At 42.0% G+C, this 25,202-nt stretch overlaps 1 protein-coding gene across 1 annotated transcript in view; it reads right to left on the bottom strand.

Moving 5' to 3' along the window:
• Positions 1-548: 548 nt before the first annotated feature.
• Positions 549-25,202, bottom strand: part of ERICH1 (glutamate rich 1) — a 107,531-nt gene continuing 82,877 nt past the window's right edge. Inside the window, exons 5-6 of the mRNA XM_070954979.1 lie at positions 17,161-17,355; positions 549-1,218 (exon numbers count right to left, since the gene is read on the bottom strand). Coding sequence (XP_070811080.1) covers positions 1,142-1,218; positions 17,161-17,355 — 272 coding nt within the window. The 3' untranslated portion in view covers positions 549-1,141. The remainder of the gene's footprint in view (positions 1,219-17,160; positions 17,356-25,202) is intronic.

The raw sequence follows: 25,202 nt of genomic DNA, 5'->3' as shown, positions 1-25,202 counted from the left end.
ATGGGATTTATTATATGTTAAAAATACATATTTTGGTCAAAAATTAATGACCTCACACTGTACTCAGGAGCAGATTTTCTTCTGTACAGACTGCAGAGGCAGAAACACAAGGAAGCTGGGTTTGGAGTCTATGCTTACAAATGGAGCTTAAGGAATAATATTTATTCTGCATAGTTTCTCTGAATAATTTATTTTGATGTCCCTTAGGGATCCTGTTCTCTCTAGTATCTTTAAAATTTATATAAAGGGCACATTTTGGCAAGAGAAGCTGCTCTTGTGCAGGTATTAGAAAAGCTGTTCCCTCTAGATTTCTCTCTTGGAAACCATAATAAACATTTGAGTTAATAATTTGAGTTGTTCGGTGAAGGCTGCAGTTCTAAGAACTAATGGAGATACCCATCTAGAATACCCCAAATATTTCCATGACATAAAAAAAAAACGTCTGCCAAAAACTGACTATGCCGTAACTCAAAACGAAGCCTATACAGTTTATCATCCCATCATCCCAACTCAAATAAAGAATACAAGAAAAAAGATTCACCTTTTATTCTGCTCCTACAGTGAGTATTTTAAAAAACAACAGCAGAGATATGATGAGGAAAGCCAATCTTCTCAAGTTTTCCTGTCTTTGCACACCAGACAGTATGTTTCTCTCTGCTGCCTGTAAATTGGTCTCCGAAGTTTCTCAGCTTGCCCGTGGACCGATCAATCAAAAGAGTTTCTGAGCTTTGTTCAAAGTGAATTAAGCTGAGAAAAAGAACATCAGGCTTCTCTAGTCCAAGTCACAGCTCTTGCGGTCCATGTTGTTAGCCAACATCTTAAATCAATGCTGGAACTTGCTGGCTTGTAAGGTGGCCACTCCAAATTTCTTGAAAGAAAAAGTGAGATGGACTTCCCTGAGGCCATTGTCTGAGATCTCTGGGTGCACTAAACATGAAAGGCCCTTGCAGATTCAGCCAGTCACAAACAAACAAACAAACAAACAAACAAACAAAACCCCAGCCAAAAAATAAAATAAAAGAATTAATAGTGTCTCTGTGAACCTGTATTCTGTTCAAAGACATATTTCTCCCCAAATATTTTCAGATTTAATTCAGAGGTTTAGATTTTAGCTCTGTACAGATGGAGATTCTCATTCAGCTCATTTCCTGTCCTCCTTTCCAGGAAGGATATCTGTAATCCAGTAGCGAAACAAAGAAGAGATTGCCGTGACTTGATCTGCGAAAGAGAAAACAAATTCTTCACAAAACGTCACACAGTTTTTAGCAAACCTGTATCTTACAATAGGACTGAAAGCCTTTGCAATTCCTTGAATGAAGCATTTCAAGAAACTTGATAGCTGTTCTTAGAACTGTTCTTATATATAAATTATAAATGCCTGTTCTTCCTTTTTTTTTTTTGCACTGAATTACAGAGTTTAAAAAAAAACCACAAGCTTGATCATAAAAAGAAGTGGTGTCCTGCTTGCTCCTAGTCCTCATGAGGTGCTAGGTTTGAAAAGCAGATCTCTTGCCAAAGCTTTCTGCTTTGCAGTCAGTTGCGACGGCCCCGTTCCTTCCTAGATAGCACCCATATTTTGGGTGGGAAGGGTGGGAAGAAAGCCACGAAAAGAAACACTGGGAAGAACTCGTAAACTCAGGAGAAGTGGCACCCATTTTAAACCCAGCCCAGGTCAATTTGTTGCCCGCCAAACATCTGCAGCAATTGCTACCAGCTGCAGATTCCATGGCCAAAGGCAGAGGATAGCAGGCATCCTACCTCCAAACAGCTACAGCAGCAGGCAGGAATTCAACCAGAAAAGTGCAGGGTTGTGTCTGGCCTGGCACAAACACAGCGAATGAGGTCTCCATCCCAGGGTTTTAAATGTTTGTTTGTTTGTTTGTTTGTTTGTTTGTTTATTTATTTTTTATTTTATTCAATTTGTATACCGCCCTTCTCCTAGTGGACTCAGGGCGGTGCACAGCCAGAACTAAAACACATACCAATACAAAATTTAAAATTATTAAAAGAATTAAATAACTTTGGCCCAAATTTAAAACAATTCGAATTAAAACCCATTGACAATTTAAAAGCTAAAAAACTAAAAAAGACTAAAAAAAAGGGGGGGGGGATTTCACGCCAGCCCTGCTTGATGGAAAAGAAAAGTTTTCAGGGCACGGCGAAAGACCCGGAGATCCGATATCCTTTGTATCTCCGGGGGCAAATCGTTCCAGAGGGCAGGAGCTGCCACAGAGAAGGCCCTCCCCCTGGGGGTCGCCAGCCGACATTGCCTGGCTGACGGCACCCTGAGGAGTCCCTCTCTGTGGGAGCGTACTGGTCGGTGGGAGGCTATTGGCGGCAGAAGGCGGTCCCGCAAATATTTCCTTTTAAAGATCTCAATAAAGATTGCAAAGATGGGGGGGGGGGGAGAAAGAAACTTGATAACTGTTTTACAAAAACTTCAGTCAGTTGATCTCCAATACAAATTCTTTCCAGCAAAGAGCTTTCCAAATTTATACCATGAAGTCCTGGACTTTTCCTTATTACCACTTTGATCTAGTAGTTAAGGTACTGGAACCTGAAAGGGGGACCTGGATTCTGATCCTGTCTTAAGCACAGAAAGCAACTGGGTGGTTTGTGGCCACTTATTTTCTTTCAGTCCTTATTTCCTTTCAGTTAGCAATCCTCCTCCAAAAATGCTGCCTAGATGGATAGATAAAAATTAAAATCCCACACCATTCTTTCCAATGCATTGCTTTCCATTTTCAATATACTTGTCTATCCCCTATGCTACTGATTGTACTGGTTTACCAGTACCATTTTCTTCCTTTTTCATTCAGTCTTCAGTTTTACTGCCAGTCTTGCCCCCCCTTCTCCTTTTGGGGGAGGGGGGGGTTAAACATTTCCTCTGTACATTTCCCCACCTTTGTCTGCCAGTATACATTATATTTTATTCTCTTTTCTCTCTCTCTCTGCCTCTGCTTCTTCATTTCTCCCTAAAGGCTTTCTCATTCTTTTATACCTTGGAGGCAGCCCTTGCTCTGATTTCAAAAGCTTTCTGGAAGAGCTGACCCTTTCCAGTTTTAGCTGCGCTCCCGCTGCCAGCAGGAAGGTCCTTAAACCATTATTCCGGAGGGACTCAAGTTTTTGAAAAGACGCCACCAATAACAACCCCATCCCTCCTTTAAACTTTGCTTAGACTGATCTTCTAGTTAGGACTCCTAGTTCCTTAATACTTATCCAGCTTCAGTTCTTTGATTTGGATTTCTTACTTAGAAATCTCTCTTAATATCTGTTTTTCCTGTTCTCTCTCACTTGCTACATCCCTTTGAATCATTAGCGTAAAATCCCCTCTGTTTTTGCATATCATTAGGTTCTCCCCTTCCCCACCCATTCCTGCCTTTCCCATCTACTCCTTTATTCTTTAAAATAGGAATCAGTACGTAGGCAAAGTCTTGTTTGGTTTTAAACTTTAGAATGGTTATTAATTTACACATTTTATCAATGAAATATGATTAGGCACAACTATGATCTGCCCCAAGTTTGTTTACTTAAAGTCATGTTGTTTCCAGGTATGCAAATATATGCAAACCTTAATGTTTTATTTTTGCTAACATACAACACAAGAATAAATTAAGGACATTAATATTTTCAAAGCAAAAACCCAATTCCTGTCTCAAATGTAACTTTCCACCTGTAAATGTTGCTAGCAACTTTTAGCAGATTGGTCCACTTGTTTCCTTAAGTACACTAATGTCATTTCCCAAATGTACAGTGCTTGAGGTCCATCTGATACTACACATATTCACATGGAATTAAATTGGAATATTACCACTGCAGGCACAAAGGAAGGGTTATAATAAGGTATAATATTGATAGCTAACACCCACTCTGGCAACCATGCAATTGGTGCAATTTAAATTCTTAAGACAAGTGGCAGTAGCTGGCAAATCTTGGGTTTGTTCAGATTAGTACCTGTTTGAATACAGGAACTGTACGACAAAAGTGAGAAAAATACACACTATCACAATATCCTGGAAGAGGATAAAACCAAACTACTTCCATATGTATTACGGATCAGGATATTTAAAAATACAGCACTAGAAGTTTATTTCATGCTATCTATTCAGAAGAATCTGAACTACTAACAGTCAAGGAAACTTGGTGCCAGATAAGAGTCAACGGACTTAAAGGGGGCTGGACTTACGTTTCTTATGGGAGCGTAGAGACTCCAAACTGATGATGCACTTGACCCCACCCTCGAATTCAGCCTGGCCGCTTCTTACATACAGGCATAAAGAAAAATGATGCGGACATGTCTACAAAGTCATCAGGAATCAAATCTGATCTGAGGTCACCTTTACTTTTCAAGACTGGAGTCTAACTTTAATAAAGGCAGCCCTTGTTATTCATAGTCTTGTGATACCTAGTTTTGCATATCCAGATTTGGTACCTGCATAAACATTTTGCCTATTCATAGATTGGGGTGTGGGTTTTTTTGTTATTCTTTGTACCAAACTTCATATGCAAATTTATTTATTTATTCCTAAGGATTAAGACTAGGTTTCTTACACCTGTATTTGTTCCTCCTTTTCTGTTGGTCAAGACAGATTATGCTAGCCTAATTATGAGCTAAGTAGTCTGTGGGCAGCACGAGCATCCTAAAGAGTGATCAAGAGCCCCCTTCAAGATCATGAAAAAATCATGTGGAGGTGAGAAGCCTTATGAGCCAATTAAGATGAAGAAGGCCAGTAGCTACAACAAAGTCATGCAGAGCCCCAGTGAGATCCATTGTAAGCATAAAGGAGATGATACCTTGCAGACAACAGCTACAAGAAGGCCTAAACTCCCAAATCAAAAAAGACACAAAATCTTATTATGTTAAATAATCTTCTTATTATTTACTTAAAATGTTAAGTGAATCTGGCTTCCCCATTTTGCTTGTCAGAAGGTTGCAAAAAGTGATCACATGACCCCGGGACACTGCAACTGTCATGGGTCAGTTGCCAAGGGTCCAAATTTGGATCACGTCCACCATGGAGATCCTGCAATAGTCATAAGTGTGAAAAAGGGTCATAAGTCATTTTTGTCAGTTCTGACTTTGAATGGTCACTAAATGAATTGTTGTAAATCAAGGACCACTTATAGTCACAGGTTTGTTATTGATAGCAGCAGCCCCCAATCTTTCCAGCTTGGTGGACGACCTGGTATTGGGGGGGGGGGGGTTGAGTGGCAGATGCATGCACATGTGCACAGCTCCATTTGTGTGAATGGCATGCGTGTGCGCACCCTCCACTTGCCGAAATATACTTTTGCGCATGACAGGATGCTTCCACTCATCCACAAAACTCCACTCGTGCGAGCAGCAGGCACTTCCACATGAAGTTTCACTCACACGAGTGGAGGGCGCTTGAGTGGAGGGTGCTTGCATGTGAAGCTCCACTCGTGCAAGCTTAGGGCACTCCTGTGGAAAAAGCTCCATTCAAATGAATGGAGCTTCACACACTTGTGCAAGTGCTCTCCGCTCATGTAAGCGCTCTCTGCTGACATGACTGGAGCTTCATGCATGGACGCTTGCCCGCCACTCACAAGTGGGGAGATTCAACTGTGCACGCTTGCCCATCTCTCCCACAGTCTTGTTTCAAACAGGCCCGGGTCTGATAATGGGCCCCGACCCAGGGGTTGGGGACCCCTGATCTATAATTTTATGCTGGGCTGAATAAGAATATAACTGCAGCCATCTATCTATCTTGTGCAATGTTTATTAAATGCTAAGCATCATCTGCATGATTCAATTTTTAAGGTAACACCCATTTGATTTCTCTTTCTTTGGATAGGATTTCTACTACATGGAAGGCAACAAAAAGTCCAAATTGTTCACGGGTTATAGGATATAAACATTACTACTGTAGAGAATTCACAGAATTATTAGAAGACGGTTCCATAGTTTCTTTTTGTTAAGTGCTTAGAAGACATTTTTAGCTCTTTAGTGGGTGATAATTTCCAAGGCAACACCCGAGAAGACTATTTTTGACTTGATGCTTGCTGACAAAAAAGAAAGAAAGCGTTAACAGTCTGCCTTAAAAGAAGAGGGGATCTTAAGGCCAAAGAAATGGTTCAGTTATCTGAGTGAAAGGAGGAGAACTTCTTAATATACTCCTTGAGATCATGATATTCCAAACTTAAAAAGACCTTTGGCTATGCTTCTTCTAGGATTTGGCTAAGCATATCTCAAATTTACATGTGAAATGCTGCTCTTGGCAGCAGCCTCATATTTCCTGGTTTCCAGATGCGCGAAATCCATGAAGGGCCCGCCAGAAGGTGCTCCTTTGCATTTAGCTCATTACGCTCCTATTCCAAGCAATCTGCTTTATTTGGTCAAGAGTATGATTGGAAGCAGCTGGCTGAACAATGAATTTATACAACAACAAAACCTTTATCGCTGAGAAGAAAGAAACTCACGTTTACACCTGGGAAGCAATATATTTTCCATACTTTTATTTATTACAAAAGGGTCTGATTGGTGATTCAGTGCCTGCCTTAATAACCAGAGGGTGGGTGCTTCCCACTCGCACAGCACCTAAGATCTTCAGATGGATTCAGATTAAGTGATAGTCATGACTCTTTCCAATTTTGATGGTTCAAAAAATGCCATCAATTTCCCATGATTTCAGCAGTAGGGAAATATTACATCTCTTTGGGTGCATAACATGGCAGCTGCCTTTCAACCTGTTGTTCGGCTGTCAACTGCTTCCTGCTACCGGTACTAAAATAAATTTAGTAAACAAACCATAAAAAAGCATTTAAAGATCTCTTTCACCTTCTGAAGTTGCTGAGCGCTAGAAACAAATACTTATTCCAACTGTACCAACAATCCTACCATACTTCTGTTGTAAGAAATGTCCATCTGGGTTCAATTCCAAGTGGGGAGAAAGACACTGGAAGTATGGAGACTGCTTGAAAAGATGGTTTAATGGTGGGCAGGACCACATGGTTTGAGGTCCTGGGCAAAAAGAGCACATGGGTGTGTGTGTGTGTGTGTGTGTGTGTGTGAGAGAGAGAGAGAGAGAGAGAGAGAGAGAGAGAGAGAGAGAGAGAGAGAGAGAGAGATTGAGATTTATACCCTCTCTTGGGCTCTGCCTTGGAGCTTTCTGTTCCTGTGTAAGAAATGTTTTCTGATTGGTTGTCAGACTGCCATGTGGTCATGCAGGGATAACTTTGTAGTGTCTTGAGTCCCAACCTTGGTTGAATCTTGCTGGGTGATGTAATATCCCCAGGTGCCATGTGGCGAGTTTCTGTTGCTAGATTGGTAGAGGGCTAATCCTATCATGTCCTGAGGGCCATGACTTTTATGTTGTAGATAAGCTGGCCCAGCCTTTCTGGGGTTATTAGCTGTTTTCCAAAAGCATGTTTCTTCTTTTCTCATCCAGGGAGGTATAATATTCTGCTTTTTTAATATTTCCTAGAATATTTCATTTTTCTAGGACAAGGGTGGGTTCTAACTTCCTACACTTCCAAGACTAACATGCTGAAAATTTCACGAGGAACAATCTACTAACATTAGACACACATAGACTGCAATTGGATCAATAGTATGGAGGTTGTCAAAATCCTCAGAATAGATCCAAATAATGTGAGCAAGTAGAACTCCAACAGAAACCTTGCCTAGAAAACAATCAACCATTATACACACACAACCCCTTTATTTTTTAATCTCCAAGGAACCTGACAGTCCATAAGGTGCAGGTCATCAATCATGAACATGGGTGCCACGTACAGCAGAGGGAATTAAAGTTTGCTGACTGTGTAGGCAATAGAAAATGAATCTTGTGACTCAGGACCATGCCTGCACTTTTAAATGTGTCAAGCAGCAGTCTGGTCTTTGTCTCAGGAGACCAAAAGTAATAAAGAAACAGGGAAAAGAGGCATGACACATTGATGTGCACTTGTTTTACAGGAAAAACAGGACCCATGCTACCCTAATCTAATTTATATCATAGCTTTTTAGGAATGCCGATGTACGCCTGGGTTTGTTTTACAGCGTTCAAGATAGCTTGATGTGTTTTTTTTAACAGCTTGTTTCATAAAGTTAAAAAAGGAACCGAGTTCCTGTGGCTTTATGTTCAATAAAACAAAGACACAAAATAAAAGCAGGACAATTACATTCATCATCCAAATAGGACATGTGGTTAAGATCACTGTAGAAAATACATTCCAAGCAGTCATTCCATATGGAACAGCTGGAGATTCAGGAGCAATAAACTTGGAGAACAGTTATGTTGTACAAAAGGCTGCAACTTTAGCAACTCTTTGTTGTCAGATAAGATTAGGGCTGCTTAGAAGGATTAAAAATAAAAATCCTATACAAGTTGTCCTCGAGTTACGGATGTAATGGAGCCTGCCAATTACATTCATAACCCAAGACGTGTTAATTTTATTTATTTATTTATTTTATTTATTTTTATATGCCATCCTTCTACGGAGACTCAGGGCGGCTTACAATGCGTTAAGCAATAGCCTTCATACTTTTGTATATTTATACAAAGTCAGCTTATTGCCCCCACAAACCGGGTCCTCATTTTACCCACCTTAGAAAGGATGGAAGGCTGAGTCAACCTTGAGCCTGGTGAGAATTGAACTCGTAGTAATTGCAGGCAGCTGGATGTTAAATGCTGCCTTAGTAGGAGGCATTAGCCTCCTACGCCACTCAGGCTCAGGTGTTAGAGTGAATCACGTAAAATGAACGTGAAAACTCCCTGCTTTTGCCCTCACATTCGCTAATCGAATGTGCAGGTCATTAAGTGCACATGAGGTATCTCAGGGTGGGGAAGGCCATGCCGGGGGGGGGGGGGGGCGGCTAATGATGGAACAGGCTACTTGCTTCAGACCATCCAAGGCTTTCCCGACCCACTGAGATATCTCATGCTCCCCACAATTGCTTGCCCTCCCCATCCTGCCGTGCTGGGTCACTTATCTTGCGAAGATCTAGCAAGCCTCTCTGCCGTACAAGATCACGGCCCCAAAAGTTTCCAGTCTCAGTGCGCAAAAAGTTTGCATGCTGATGGGAGGCTTTGGGGCAGTGAAATCGTGCTGCCTCAAAGCGTCTCATTGGCTTGCAAACACTTTGGCAAGTCTTTGCAAAATGACTTTGCCAGCAAGAACGGAGCCCAGGAGGGACACGCCAGTCCCTCCTGGGCTCCATTCTTGCTGGCAAAGTTTTTTTGCAAAGTTGACCGCAGCCTACAGGGATGCAATGTCCCTTTAGGCTTCGAGAAGGAAACAGCAAATGGAGGGTAGACTTGAAGCACTGAAACCTTCCTTCTGTTTGCAAAGCATTTTGCTGCAGATCTCGTATTGAGCGATCAGTACCACGAAATCTCGCGCTACTGATATCACGTGATCTAGCACTACTTTAGGCCTCAGCGAATGTACCGAAAGCCTGAAACAACAAAGCAAGCAAAGAAACTGCGGCAGAGAGGAGACAGCTCGCTAGATCTTCACAAGGTGAGCCTCCACAGGCCCAGTGCTTATGGAGATCTGGGGGGGGGGGCAGCAGCAGAGGGGGAGAGAATGGGCAGAGTGAATGTTGCAGTGCCTTTGCTGTCATTCCTAAGAGCGAAAGACTGCCATGGTGCTGCAACATTTGTAACCTCAGGACTGTATCGTAAGTACTATGTTGCAACTTCAAACAGTCGCTAAGTGAACTGTCATAACTCGAGGATTACCTGTACACCAAAAAAAAAAAAAAAAGGGAATTTATAAGCTCATTCCACAAGCAATTTCTTAGACTATACTTCTATACTCCCTTTTTGGTAAAACTACCATACCTGAGCCACAAAACTCCAGGTGACCATTAGATACCAGCAAATAATGCAGAAAACTCTCTCTGTTGCCAACTTCTGGTCATCTAGATTTCTGCAGCCTACATGTAATTATTAATGAGTAAGATGCCCTCTGATTTTACTCAAGTACAAGTCCCAAGGCTGCAGCGTGTATGCATATTGGCATTCTGTACTGTGGTATTTTCTCTCTCACCATACCGGTGTTTCTATTCTACCGAAGTAACTAAGACAGCTTTATATGGTCATGTCCATTCATGTGATTTACAAGAAGAAGATTCGAATATGAAGGAAAAATAAATACCGTAGAATATCAGTGATGCTTGGTTCTGAATAAATATGTTTAGCTTCACCAAATAAAACATAGGCACAGAACTTTTTTTTTTTTTAAGCACACCCAACTTCAATTGCAAGCTTATAGGTGAGGACTAATGTATTTTGGCCTTTCTCCAATGAACTTAGTGCTGTATATCTCAATGAAATCCTACCAGGGATTAAGCTAATAGACTTGGGTAAGGCATATACTATCAACCCTGCAACTTGGAAACCAAAGACATGAAAGCTAATCCCACTTTTATTATCAGATTATGGTAAGAGAATCTTGCAAGTCTGAATCCTTTTATTGTCCTAAGAATTATGGGGGATCATGTCTGAGATGCTTTCCCTAATTATATTTGTTCTCTGGACCCAGATTTCTTTTATCTGACTGTGTCTTGGCTATGGCTCTTCTTCCTGTTCGCAAGGTTAATCCTTTGGCCCGTTACATACAGATAATCCTCGATTTACCATCGCAATTCAGCCCAAAATTTCCGTTGCTAAGCAAGGTTGCGTAACTTTTGCCCCATTTTATGACCTTTCTACCCCAGTTATTAAGCAAACTACCGCAGTTGTTAAGTGACTCATGCAGTTGTTAAGCAAATCTGGATTCCCCCATTGTCGTTGCTTGTCGGAAGCTGGCTGAGAAGGTTACAAATGGTGATCAAATGACTCTGGGAGGGTGTAAGTGCCATAAATATATGCCAGTTGCCAAGCACTTGAATTTTGATCAGATGACGAAGGGGATACTGGTTGTTAAGTGGTTGTTAAGTGTGAAAAACGGTCATAAGCCAATTTTTTTAAAAGGGTGATTGTAATTTTGAACGGTCACTAAATGAATGGTTATAAGTCAAGCACTACTTGTTTACTCTGCACTCCCAAATACTTGCCTTCTTCACCCCTGGCCTCTTGGAGCAGATCGGTCTGAATTAAAGCTGTATGATTATACTACAACCAGTATAGTTACTGGGGCAGATGGGCCAATTATCTTACAGTAGGGTTTTGTTTCTAAATATATATTTTAATTCCTTAAGTACATGAGAATAGCCCTGCTGGATCTGGCTTCAGTTAATCTTAGTTAGTTCAGCATTTTGTTTCTCACAGATTCCTTTAATTGCAACTTTCTGAACCAAAGTATGAAAAACTTCGATGCACGAAAAGTATATAAAATAAAAGCCACAAAGTAACTTTTACATTAAATCCCTTTTTTTTTTGAAATCTTTCCTTTCACCATCGAAAAACTGAATGCCTTTTATCTAGTTCTTTTTATTTCAGTCCACTTATAAGAGGAAGGTATGTGAGATTTGATATAATTACAATATGATTGATTAAATGCTTTAAAAATGCAGGAATGGTACATTTTTGGGCAGGCCGTTAAGTCTATCCATATGATCTATTTTGCATATTTTCTCTGATATGGCTGGTCCTAAAGGAAGCTTGCATTTGGCGGTGCTTTTAGATGATAGAACCTTTGAAAGAATTGTTTAATTATGAAATATCTACAACATATAGAAAGACCTTCCAGTTATTTTGGTCTTTTTTTGGAAATCTATGTCAGAAGGATTCTTACAATCTTATTGGTTGTCAAGTGCAATGGAATCTGAGACTCAAAATGGTATTTTATCAAAAAAGAAAGAATATTTTGCAATATAGCGGTACTACATGACTCATCAGAATACTCTGGATGAGTAATACTATTATAATCTTTGCTTGAGATGTTATGTACACCTGAGCATACTTCCTTTTGGTGCCTTTTAAGAGCTTTGCTCTTTGGTACGTACGCATGTTTTAGATGCTTTGAATTAAAAAACCAATTCAATAGGAACCTGCCACAAAAACAGAAGCATTCAGCCTGACCTTTGTTTCCCCAAATACCTCTGGAATGGATCTCACACGGATCACACAAGTAACCATATATACTTCTCTATCAAATTTTGTCAGGTTACACTGGTACCTATGTTGTCCTAATACATAAGCAAGACTTTCACATAGGCATCACGAGAAAGGTTTAAAAAAAACTTCTAAAAAGTTTGAATTAGAAAACATATTTCCACAAGGCTAATGGATGAGTTGGAGCAGGGATATCAAACTCAAGGCCCGGGGAGCAGATCCGGCCCGGGGGGTGCTTAGATCTGGCTCACAGGCCCGCCCTGGAAACAGTGAAGGACCGGCCTGCAGTACCTCTGCCAGAAAAATTGGGACTCTTCCTGAGCTCCGTTTTCACTGGCAGAGGTTTGCAGGAGACCATCCCAGCCGAAAATGGAGGTCGCAAGGGTTGCACACAGCCTCCCCGAGCACGATTTTTGCTAGCAGAGGGTTGCAGGAGGCTGTCCTGGCCGAAAACGGAGCTCAGGAGCCCGTTTTCGCTGGCAGAGCACTTGGGCCACCACAGGTGACATGAGTGACATCATGCTGGCCACACTCACCCTGGTCATGTCCCCCCTGCCCCCCTGAGGTCAAATATAACTCTGATGCAGCCCTACATGAAATTGAGTTTGACACCCCTGGATTGGAGTATAAAATTCAATACAAAATCATAACATGCAGATGAAATAAAAGGAAGGCATGTATCATCCCTCTGATCAGATCCAAACACAAGGATCTGCTTTGCCAGAATGATGAAACAAACATGGCAATGTCGTGTCTTTATGTGCATGTGATATCACATTGCACATACAAAAGTATGGAATTTACATCGTAATGTTCATATTGTCACTTTCCTCCTTCTTATTCCCATGGATGACAAGGACTCCAAAGTATAATCCCCCCCCCCTTGGATGCAATAATCCATACTCTAGCTATTCTGAGGTGAAGTCTATGTTTGACTTCTACATTTCCAAAATTGCCATACTAAGCACGAAAGAAAGTTATGAATTCCTAATCCACTGGCAACAGCTATCACCATCAAAGATAAAAGGACAAAGCTGTATTTAGAGAAAGTAATATACTTCCTATAATCCCTGAAGTAAACTGTAAAACTATTGATCACACATCTTTGCTCACAGGAACGAATAGCCAAATATGGAATAAAGTCCCTTGTGCACCAGATTTCTTTCAGTATCCATTGTATTTCAGATGGCAATAAACATTAAATAAATTGAACTGAAATCTGTGCGCAGCTTAAACTGTGGGACTGATCCACAGGTAACCCTTTCCCCAAATGTTCGTTAATCTCGGAGATAACCACATATTTTATTGCTAACATCACAGGATGCATTGGGTCAATGTATTTCTAGCTGGCTGACTAGCTGGCTCAGAAGTACAATGGTTCTAGATCATTCTTTCTTACAAATTAATCTTGGAACAAACTTTTGTTTTTGCTGAATTGAACCCATGAGAGCTTCACTGTATCTAAAATGGCTTTTAATTTACTATCATCAAGGGAAGTTCTATCAAGAAATAAATCTCTGAATTTAAAGCCTTTCTGCTACTATTAATTGCATGAATTTATCTCAGTGGTACTGTAAAAGCTGGCATAAAAGAGGACAACTAGTGGATAACTCAGTGTCAGAAATTGTCCCCGTTTTTTCTAAGTAAGCAAATTATTCTAAAAAATTGATTCAAAATAGATTCAGTAACTTGGCAACAGACTGCAAGGATAATGCTCCTTCCAAAAACTGGAAAAGAAACAACACCAGTTTCAATCGTTGGCTTAGAAATTGTTAGCTGTTACCGTAGAAAAAGTTTTAAGTATACAGGTAATCCTCTAGTTACGAATGTAATAGAGCATGCCAATTACATTTGCAACCTGAGGATTCGTTAATTGGATCACATTAAATGAATTTGATCCCTCCCTGCTTTACCCAATGCATTTGCTAATTGAATGTGCAGGTCATTGAGTGCACATGAAGTATCTTAGGGTGGGGAAGACCATGGGGGGCTTAGTGCATCTGACTGCCCAAGGCTTCCCCCAATCTATTGAGATATCTAATACTTCCCCCCCACTTTCTGTCCCACTGGGTCTCCACAGGCACTGCAAAAGCTTTTGGTGCAGAGGACAGAGGCCTGAAGCAGCGCAAGATCACTCCCCCGAAGCCTTTCATCCTTTTACAAAAGTTTTTGGAGAGGAGCACAGAAGCCTTTGGGGGGTACGATCTTGCACTTCTCCAGGCCTCTGTCCTCTGCACCAAAAGCTTTTGCAAAGGGGCAGAGCTCTTCGGGGGCGCAATCTTATGCTCCTTCAGACTCACTAAGGCTGTCCGGTGCTGCAAAAGCAGATCTAGTATCCTGCACAGGCAGCTTCAGTGAGTCAGCCAAGCTGAGCAGGGCACACTCGTTCCTTCTCTGCCTCTGTTCTCACAACTCTGCTTTTGGAGTGCTCGGAGCAGGCAAAGAAAGCACGATGCACCGCAGTCCCGCAACAGAAAGTCTGGAGAGGAGATCACTTGCTTGAGGAGAGAGAAGCGGTCAGCTTGTTCTGGAACTCTGGATCTTTGAAAGGTAAGTGAGCAATCAGTAACAGGGTGGGGAGGAGCTGGTGGGCTATTATAGCAGGGCCAGTGCCTGTTAGATCCCTAGGGAGGAAATAAGCAGAGGGGAAGAATGCAGTGTCTCTACGGTCGGTCGTAAGAGTGAATGACTGCTGTGAAGCTGCAACATTTGTAACTTCGGGATTGTCATAAATACTCTTGGGGGTGGTATCATAACTTTGAACCATCACTAAGTGAACTGTCATAATTGGAGAACTACTTGTAACTATATATTGGGAAATGATCCATTTACTTCAAGTAGAACAGCTGATTGGAAAATCCTAGATTCTTCCCTCCACATCAAAATATTGTCTCCGGTTTTTTTTAACTTTAGTGGAGATAAACATTAAAAAAAGAGTTTAACAATACATCTTGTTTGCAAAGCTAATTTTCATAACAAAGCAAAAAAGCAATTATTGTGAATTTTGTAATGACTTTTTTAAGCTGTTTTAATTATTGCATTATAATTTTAAGCAGCAACTGGCTTATACCTTTAGTCATTTGTAATTCCAAGGACAAACTCGTGAAATGACTTAAAGATGTAACTGAAATAACTGGAAATATATGCCAACAAAAGAGTTTCAACTTTTTACATTTTATTATTAAATCCAGATAAGCTTGAAGTTAAAAAAGCAACTAACATGCATGTACCTTAAATAACTCTGTTCTTAACTTTCAACAGATTAGATTAAAATACATATATCATATACAAACATTAATAACAAGAAATATATATTTATTTGTGTCCCACCTTTATTATTTTTACAAATAATTCAAAGCAGTAAATGTATCTAACACAGCTTCCTCTTCCTATTTTCCCTAGAACAACAACCCTGTGAGGTGGGTTGGGCTCAGAGACAGTAACTGGCCCAAGATCAGCCTGCTAGCTTTCATGGATAAGGTGGAATTTGAACTCACTGTTTCCTGCTTTCTAGCTTGATGCCTTAACCACTACAAAAAACTGGCTTTGATTAACTAGTATTCCCTTAAGGAAATGGAAATTGTAGCAAACAAAGAGAAGTAAATTCGTAACTATCAAATCAACAATCAAAACAATTAACCTTTCAAAGACCTTCATTCCATCTCGATAAATGACAATAAACAGCTAACACAATAATATATTATATTAGATACACAAATTATGGAATGTTATCTTCCATTGAAGCTCCCTGGATCAGTTCAAATAACATGGTCTATGTATCTTTTGATCAATTTTTCCATTATAGAAGCTAGGATATTTTTATTTCAATTTAACAATGCAATTTTTATTTTACTTTATTTTCCTGCCTTCAAGTCAGTCTAGACTCCTGGTGAAAAATTCAGACAGTTTTTCTTAGCAACATTTTAGAAGTGGTTTGTCCATGCCTTGTTGGACTGAGAGAGAAGGGACCAGCTGACTTTAGGCCTAAAGGGGAACTAGAACTCACCATCTCCTAGTTTTTAAATGCTTAAAAAAACAAACAGGCTCTCATAATTCTATTGATCAGTTTTGCAATTGTAGAGGGTAGGATATTTTTATTCTTGATTTAGCATAGAGATTAAGAATACATGAATTTACTGAAAGAAGAATCTATTACTCTTCTCATTTCTTCATCACATGTAGTTGTTTACTGGATGCAATGAATGAATTGTCCCACAAAATGAAAGTATGAATATATTAACTAGAACCAAAGGTGCAGACATACCTCTAATGTTTAACTATGACAGTTAGGGTTCTTTGTGATCATATAGCAGATTATTTCCTTCCTCTCTGCTATGGGATGTAGTACCTACTTGATATGCATGTTCTACACTTCTAAGACAAATGTACTAAGAAATTAACTACAACGGCTTCCTTTTCCTTTTCTTCTCTTTAAACTTTAATCTCTTATTGTCATTGTATAAAACAAAGCTTTTTCATTCCTGTTGGGATTTTCTTTTTTTCTCAATGCTAAGAATCAAGCATTCCATGAATTGAAACTTGATATATGCCAGCCAAAGGAATTCTGGCAATGATGCTCTTCCATATAGGGGATACATTATATAGTAATAAGCAAAACCTTGCCTGTCCATATGTTTAAGACCCATGTGCACATTTTATTTCTGGGCTAAGGGCTTTTCCATAAAGTAAGGGGGAGGGCTAGGATTAAATTTGATTTCATATCATTAAACTACATTAAATATACTTAAGATGATTATTCTCCTGTCGTTTATTTAATAAATACCTCCCATCTGTCAGAATATAAATTACATTTGAGAACCACTTTTAGGGGTATCTAGCAGCTGCACAGATACAGTGCAAAAAGATCATGGAAAGCCATGACTGACCAGAAAGCAATTTCAAGATTTAAATTATCTTTTCCCATACAAAGAACTTATTTGAAGTTTGGGGGGGGGGGAGGGGGGAAGAATTTACATTTTGTCCTGCAAAGACACACTGAATAAAAACCCTTTATATTTAAACAAACATAAATTATTTTTTTTAAAAAAAGAAATTAAAATGCTTGAGAAGAATAGTTTTATAGGAAATCTGCATGCTAGAAGGAATCTCATAACAAACTTGGATGCATTCAACCTACCATGAGGCATCTCTGAATGTGTGCTGAGATCTTTTAGGGCAATATTAAGTTCCTCCACATTCTGCAGAAGGACGAATGATTTCATTTGACGAAGACGTGTAATATCTGATGATGACAACATGCCAGATTCAAGACTCTTTAAAACCTCATGGATGCTTCCGGAGCTCTCAGCTGACTCTGCACTGTTTGATAGCTCTTAAGGGAAAGAAAAAGTATCAGCGTACAAATATTCCTCGACTTACAACAATTCATTTAATGGTGGTTCGAAGTTACGATTTATGACCATTATTCACACTTGATGACCGTTGCAGAATCCCCGTGGTCAGGTGATCAAGATTTGGGCACTTGCAAACTGGCATATATTTCTGACGATTGCAGTGTCGTGGCTTCATGTGACCACTTTTTGCAAAGTTAATGGGAAAGCCAGGTTTATTTAACAACCATATTACTAAATTAATCCCTGCAGTGATTCATTTACCAACTGTGGCAAGAACAGCCGGGAAAAAAAATCAGGCAAATCTCAACTGTCTTTTTTAGCAACAGAAATTTTGGGCTGAATTGTGCTGGTAAATTGAGGGCTACCTGTATGTAAAAAAGCATCTTATTTGCCTTTTGACTCTGTGGTTTTGCTTTTGACAGACTTATTTTTTTAAAAAAATGATATTGAGAAACATTTAGCTCTAGCTTTAGCTTTTATTAGATTTCTATATCGCCCTTCTCCCGAAGGACTCAGGGCGGTGTACAGCCATATTAACATATAATTTACAAAATTTAAAAAACCATTAAAATTGGATATACAAAAATTTGGCCCGCAAATTAAAACCAACATACACCCATTTAAAATTCATATTCATGTTAGGCCAGCCCGGCTTGTTGAAATAAAAGGGTCTTCAGGGCGCGGCGAAAGGTGCGCAGGTCGGGGATCATACATACATCTAGGGGCAGCTCATTCCAGAGGGCTGGTGCCCCCATAGAGAAAGCTTTCCCCCTGGGTGTCGCCAGTCGACATTGTTTGGTTGACGGCACCCTGAGGAGCCCCTCTCTGTGGGAGCGAGTTGGCCGGTGGGAGGCTGTCGATGGCAGAAGGCGGTCCTGTAAATACCCCGGTCCTAAGGCATGGAGCGCTTTGAAGGTGGTAACCAACACCTTGAATCGCACCCGGAAGACCACTGGGAACCACTGTAGCTTGCGCAGGAGAGGTGTCACGTGGGTGCGACAAGTCGCCCCCATAATCACCCACGCGGCCACATTCTGGACCAGTTGGAACCTCTGAATGCTCTTCAAGGGGAGCCCCATGTAGAGAGCATTGCAGTAGTCCAGACGGGACGTGACGAGGACATGAGTGACTGTGTGCAGGGCATCCCGGTCCAGAAAGGGACGCAACTGGTGTATCAGGCGAACCTGATAAAAAACTCCCCTGGCCACAGCCGTCATATGCTCTTCCAAAGACAGCCGTGCATCCAGGAGAACACCCAAGTTGCGAGCCCTCTCTGAAGGGGCCAAGATCTCACCCCCAATAGTCAGTGATGGCGTCAGCTGACTATACCGGGACGCCGGGAACCACAGCCACTTGATCTTGGAAGGGTTGAGTCTGAGCCTGTTCCTTCCCATCCAGATCCGCACGGCCTCCAGGCACCGGGAGATCACGTCAAGGGCACCATTGGGATGGTCCGGGGTGGAGATGTACAGCTGAGTGTCGTCAGCGTACTGATGGAACCTCACCCCGAAACCACGGATGATCTCACCCAGTGGCTTCACATAAATGTTGAACAGAAGGGGTGAGAGGACCGACCCTTGCGGCACCCCACAAACAAGGCGCCTCGAGGTCGACCTCTGTCCCCCTGCCAACACAAACTGCATACGGTCAGAGAGGAAGGAGGAAAACCACTGCAACACGGTGCCCCCCACTCCCAACCCCTCCAATGGTCGCAGCATGATACCATGGTCGATGGTATCAAAAACCGCTGAGAGGTCTAATAGGACCAGGACAGAGGAACAACGCCTGTCCCGAGCCCTCCAGAGATCATCAACCAATGCGACCAATGCCGTTTCCGTGCTGTACCCTGGCCTGAAGCCCGACTGGAACGGGTCTAGATAGTCAGCTTCATCCAGGTACTGGGAAGTTGTCGCGCCACCACACTCTCAACAACCTTTGCAACAAAGCGAAGGTGGGAGACTGGACGATCGTTCGCTAATATAGCCGGGTCCAGGGAAGGCTTGAGGAGGGGCTTCACCACCGCCTCTTTCAAAGAGGGAGGGAAGAAACCGTCACTCAAAAAAGCATTAATAATCCCCTGGAGCCAGCCTCGTGTAACCGCCTGGGAGGCCAGCACCAACCAGGAGGGACACGGTCCAATAAACATGTGGCAGCGCTAAGCCTACCCAGAATCCTGTCCACATCCTTGGGAGTCACAGGGTCAAACCCCTCCCAGATAACAATCTCAAGACCCACCTCTGTCACCCCATCTGAATCTACCCAATCAGAGTCCAAGTCTTCCCGAATCTGAGTGACTTTGTCATGCAGGAATTGCACAAAATCCTCAGCCCTGCCCTGTAAGGGGTCTTCCCTCACTCCCAGTTGAAGGAGGAAGTGGGTCACCCTAAACAGGGCTGCTGGGCGGTTCTCTGCAGACCCGGTAAGACCGGAAAAATAATTAGATTTTGCCGCTTTTATCGCCACTAGGTAGATCTTAATATGAGACCTCACCAGTGTTCGGTCAGATTCGGAGCGGCTGGCCCTCCAATCGCTCTCCAAGTGTCTTTTCCAGCGCTTCATCTCTCTCAGCTCCTCGGAGAACCAGGGAGCCAGCTGAGATCGGCACCGGGTCAGAGGCTGCAAAGGCCTGACAAGGTCCAAAGCTCCAGCGGCCGCCCTATCCCAGGCGGCCACCAGTTCTTCAGTCGCGCCGTGAGCCAGTGCCTCAGGGAATGGCGCAAGCTCTGTCAGGAACCTATCAGGGTCCATCAGGTACCTGGGATCGGAACCATCTAGTTGGCTCCATCTCCCTGTGGCGAGGGGTAGCGGTTTGAAAGTCCATGCAAAGGAGAGAGTGATCAGACCATGACAAGGGCTTAATGACTAAATCCCCTATTTCCAAATCACTCTGCCACTGACCAGAGACAAAAATCAGATCCAGAGTGTGTCCCCCCCATGTGAGTAGGGTCATGAACTAACTGGGTCAGGTCCAAAGCCGTCATGGAAGCCATGAATTCCCAAGCCGCCATAGACATTTCACTGACAGATGGCAGGTTGAAATCCCCCATAACCATAAGCCTGGGGGTATCCACCGCCACCCCGGCTATCACGTCAGGCAGTTCGGGCAGGGCCGCTGCCACGCAGCAGGGAGCCAAGTACGTAATCAGCAGGCCCATCTGCACCCTACGGCCCCACTTCACGAGGAGGGACTCACACCCGGCTATCTGAGGTACAGTGGTCTCCCTCGGACATAGACTTTCTTTAATGATAACCGCCACCCCCCCGCCCCTACCCTGGGCTCTCGGCTGATGGAATGCCCGGAAACCTGGTGGGCACATTTCAACAAGGGGCACCCCACCTTCCGGACCCAACCAGGTCTCCGTGATACCCGCCAGGTCCGCTCCCCCCTCTTGAGTAAGATCATGAATGAGGGGGGCTTTATTTACCACGGACCTGGCATTGCACAACATCAGCCGGTAGCCCAGGCCCTGAGGCTCTGTGCTACCTGGGGAACGAGAAAAGCATTGGGGACCTGAGTGCGCAATCGCTTGAAGATAGCAAGTGCGCACTCCCGAAACATTATATGGTCCCCTGGTTCCACCATACCTGCCCCTCCCACCCACAGTACTAATTAAACAGCCCTCACTAGATCGAGTTTTAGCCCCCTCCCTAGTATCCGACCCTGCATCCCGAATGCCACAGCCCCCGCCGGACCTGGCCTTGACCCTGGTGGGTTACCCCTCAGACCCACTCTGGTCATCCCTGAACCCTTAAATTTACCAAATTTGATATGAAAAAAAGACTATGAGAGATTCATAGAACCGTGTTTCTGAATCTGGGCCTCTTAAATTTGCCAGGTCCATCCTGCTCTGATGGGTCTGTATAAAACCATACATACACCTCGAGTCCAGTCCTGATGAACATCAAGTGAGCTTATGCTGAGAAGCTATAGGCATTACACATGACTTTTACATCACATTACACATTACACATTACACATGAATATGACTTCAACCTGATGATATTGATATGAAGAGAGCTTCATATAAATATCAATTTTTAAAGGCTGAGGTCCATGCATAATCAATAACTAGACCCAAAATTATGAACTCCCTCCATTTAAAAGGATTATGGGATGAGATGGCAACTTTGTCTCATGGATCTTCCGTATATGTCAATGATCCCTTGGTGCCACAGCCAAGGGATCATTGACATATATGTCATTTTTCAAGAGCCAAGGGATCAATGATCATATATGTCATGTTTCAAGAGCAACATGCCTTTGAAAAACAACTCATCCTAGAACAGTACTTCTATTCCCTAATCTGTGATTTCAAAAAAAAATCATTACTAAAATAACATCAAGCATACATAGAAAGAGGCTGAAAGGGTGAGAGAAGTCATCCAACTGTTTATGAGACACTATGGAAGAAAAGTGAATAAAAAGCATTAAGAAAAAGCCTGTAGTACAGTGGACTAAAGCACTGTTATTAACAGATTAACATCTGCTGCTTACAATTACTGCAAGTTCAAATCTCACCAGGCTCAAGGTTGACTCAGCCTTCCATCCTTTCAAAGGTAGGTGAAATGAGGACCCAGATTGTGGGGGCAATAAGCTGACTTTGTATAAATATACAAAAGTATGAAGGCTATTGCTTAACGCATTGTAAGCCGCCCTGAGTCTCCAGAAAAGGGTGGCATATAAATTAAAGCCAAAAAAAAAAAGATGCTAGTTATGCTAATGTTTTTAGTAATGCAAATAGACTATTCCCAGTGACAATGTAAATCAAAGCAGAAGAAAAACTTTCTTTCACAAACATAGCTAATTATCATATTCTTGTCATAGATAGATAGATAGATAGATAGATAGATAGATAGATAGATAGATAGATAGATAGATAGATAGATAGAGGATTTTTTCCATGTTTTTCAAATATGAAAATGAACTTTTTTCACTTATGTCCTTTCCCGTCCCATCCCTTTCTTTCTGCCCAGTTATCATCTCTGGTAGTAAAGCTTCAAGTTTATATTCCAACAAGGGTTTGCAGATGTGTTTGAAATTCAATCTGAACAAAATAAAGGAATCTGTATTCAGTACAGCTACTTCCTAAATCTGAAAAATGCAGGATCATTTTCTTTGAAATCTTTGCCTGTGGGTGTATGATGCCTGCTCATGAATAATTTACTGGACCTTTGTGCCACTGCATCTTCTGGAAAGTATAGCATGAAATCATACTATATACCATTGTCCCCTGTACTTTAGGAATTAAACGGGAGACACAGAAAACAGGTTCTGTAGTTTACATGAAAAAGGGAAGTTTCAGTGCATGCGCTTAGAAATGCATCTCATTAGAATAAACAATGATTATTCATATATTCAAGTACATCTAAAAGCATAGTTCCTTACATCTGCTATTGTATCAGAGCTATCCTGGAAATAGGCATCAAACAAAAAACAAGAGCAGGCTTGAATCAATAGAAGTAGTCTTTGACTTATGACCACAACTGAGCCCAAAATTTCTGTTGCTAAGCGAGACAGGTGTTAAGTGCCCCATTTTACAACCCTTCTTGTTACGGTTATTAAGTGGCTCACTGAAGCTGTTAAGTTAGTAACACAGTTCAGTGAATCTGGCTTCCCCATTAACTTTGTCAGAAGATGTTGTGGCCCATCAGCGGCCTGTGCAGCTAGTAGCTGATTCCAACAGCGAGGAGGCTGGTGTGGTGCTGCGCCAGCAGCCTGTGCAGCTGGCACTCGAGGCAGACAATGAGGAGGCTGGAGAAGATGTGGTGCCAGAGGTGGGGATTCAGCCAGGGCCTTCAGAACCTCCAGAAGCTCCTATAAGTGAAGAGGAAGAAGAGCTGCCAAAAGGCAGGAGTGGCTCCTCAGGAGGAGGTCTCCTCGAGAGTAAGGCTTGGGGCTAATTGGCCACTCCCTTAGGCTATTTAAGGAAGGACGACGACTGAGACAATTTGCAGGGAACAACTTCGTTCACTCTCCTTCGTCTTGATCTTAGTTCTCTTATGAGCTTCCTGCTTCTGGGCTTTCTGCCAACCATAGTAAGATTACGATTATTTATTCTTTGGATTCTTGTAGGCTGTTAAGAAAGTTAATTAACAGCCTTTGTTTGAAAAAGACTGATTTAATTTAGTAAACTAAGGTTTGTTCAGACTTCGTGTGTGCTGCGTTCTATGGGGTCCGTAGCTGGGGCAGAACAGAAAATGGCAAAAGATGGATCACATGACTCTGGGACGCTGTAGTCCTGGGGACTAAATGTGAACCAGTTGCCAAGTGTGAAGTTTGATCATCTGACTGTGAGGATGCTGCAACAGTGATAAAGTGTGAAAGCGGTCACAATCCCTTTTTTCAGTGTTGTTTGAACAGTCACTAAATAAATGGTTGTAAGTTGAGGACTACCTGCACTGTCCACAGCCAGACACACTTACGATCCATGTCTTCTGAATCAGCTACAGCTTGCAATATAGAACACCTATGAGCAGTGGTGGGATTCAAGTAATTTAACAACCGGTTCTCTGCCCTAATGATTTCTTCCAACAACCAGTTTGCCAAACTGCTCAGAAAGTTAACAACCGGTTCTCCCTAAGTGGTGCGAACTGGCTGAATCCCACCACTGCATATGAGGTGGCTGAGGGTTGGGTGATTTTATTTCCTCCGCTTCTTCATTCTTTTTTTTTTTTCATCTTTATCATTGTAAACTTTAATAAAAACTATTATTTATAAAAAAGAACAGCCCCATCTGCATCCAATGGGCCTTAATAAAGCATGCAACGTTGGCCATTCTTCCAGAATAAGTTCATAGATGAGAGAAGCTCTATTATAGACCAATCGTGGTATTCAGAAGCAACAGCGAGAGGTCAAAGCTTCTGAGGATAGAGATTTGGCACTGGAGCTGAAAGCTGGAAGTGATTTTAAGAATTGATTGCTTTCCCGTGAATAGCCCACTTCCAGATTCCATCTTCTGCTGCACGAGTGGCACAGATTGAGTGGCTACTGCTGCATGAGTGGCAATATGAAGTCCTTTATGGCATCACGCCTGGCTATCTTCATGGCCTGAAGCCTGGCTATCCAAGTATCCTTGTTTCTCCACCTTTCTCATCCAAAAAGATATGACACAAACCTGGTCCCAAGTTTAAGTATCATCCAACAGGATATAGAACTATACTTTCCCTGTCACAACACACGTTCTCTATAGAGAACAGTGTTTTTCAATCCTGGCCACTTTAAGATGTCTGGACTTCAACTCCCAGAATTAAAGTTGCCAAGGTTGAGAAGCACTTCTCTAGAAGGATATCATCCTGGAAGTTTGAGTGATCCTATCCTCACTGGGACAAGCCTTGACAGACAAGGTCTTTTCTTAGACAGCCAGCTCAGGAAGTACGTGCCTTCTGAAGGAATTGCATAAATAGGTTAGCTGTGTTGGTTCCCAGTTGACTATCTTCTTTTTCTCTTTTATTATATTGGGCATGTTTTTAGCTGATATGCTTCCCAGAATCATTATAGGTTGGGTGAGCTTATAAATTTGATAAATAAATGAAGACCTTATTATCAGGGGCAGTGGAAAAGTCTTCTTGGTTCCTGAGTATAGGAACTAGGGCTGATCGTATCTTCAAATGATGGGGTGGGGGGGAAGTTTAGCTTCAAAATAGTTTTGAGCAAACTTCCTTTCCAAGCAATGCAGTGCAGTCTCTTTCTTTTTAAGAGGAAAGCACTGTGGAAGGAGACTGAAGGGGAAAATCTTCTCCTGCTGTCCTGGCTGACATGGTTCCAGGTTGAGTGGCTTTGCCAAACAGGGCAGAAATTAGACTGGTACGATGCAACTGAGAGTCT

This window comes from Pituophis catenifer, unplaced genomic scaffold, assembly GCF_029215685.1.
Source record: "Pituophis catenifer annectens isolate HBS135680 unplaced genomic scaffold, rPitCat1.0.hap2 SCAF_1, whole genome shotgun sequence".
Classification (NCBI taxonomy): domain Eukaryota; kingdom Metazoa; phylum Chordata; class Lepidosauria; order Squamata; family Colubridae; genus Pituophis; species Pituophis catenifer.
The sequence above is the reverse complement of the archived record's forward strand: the minus strand, read 5'-3'. Positions and strand labels throughout refer to the sequence as shown.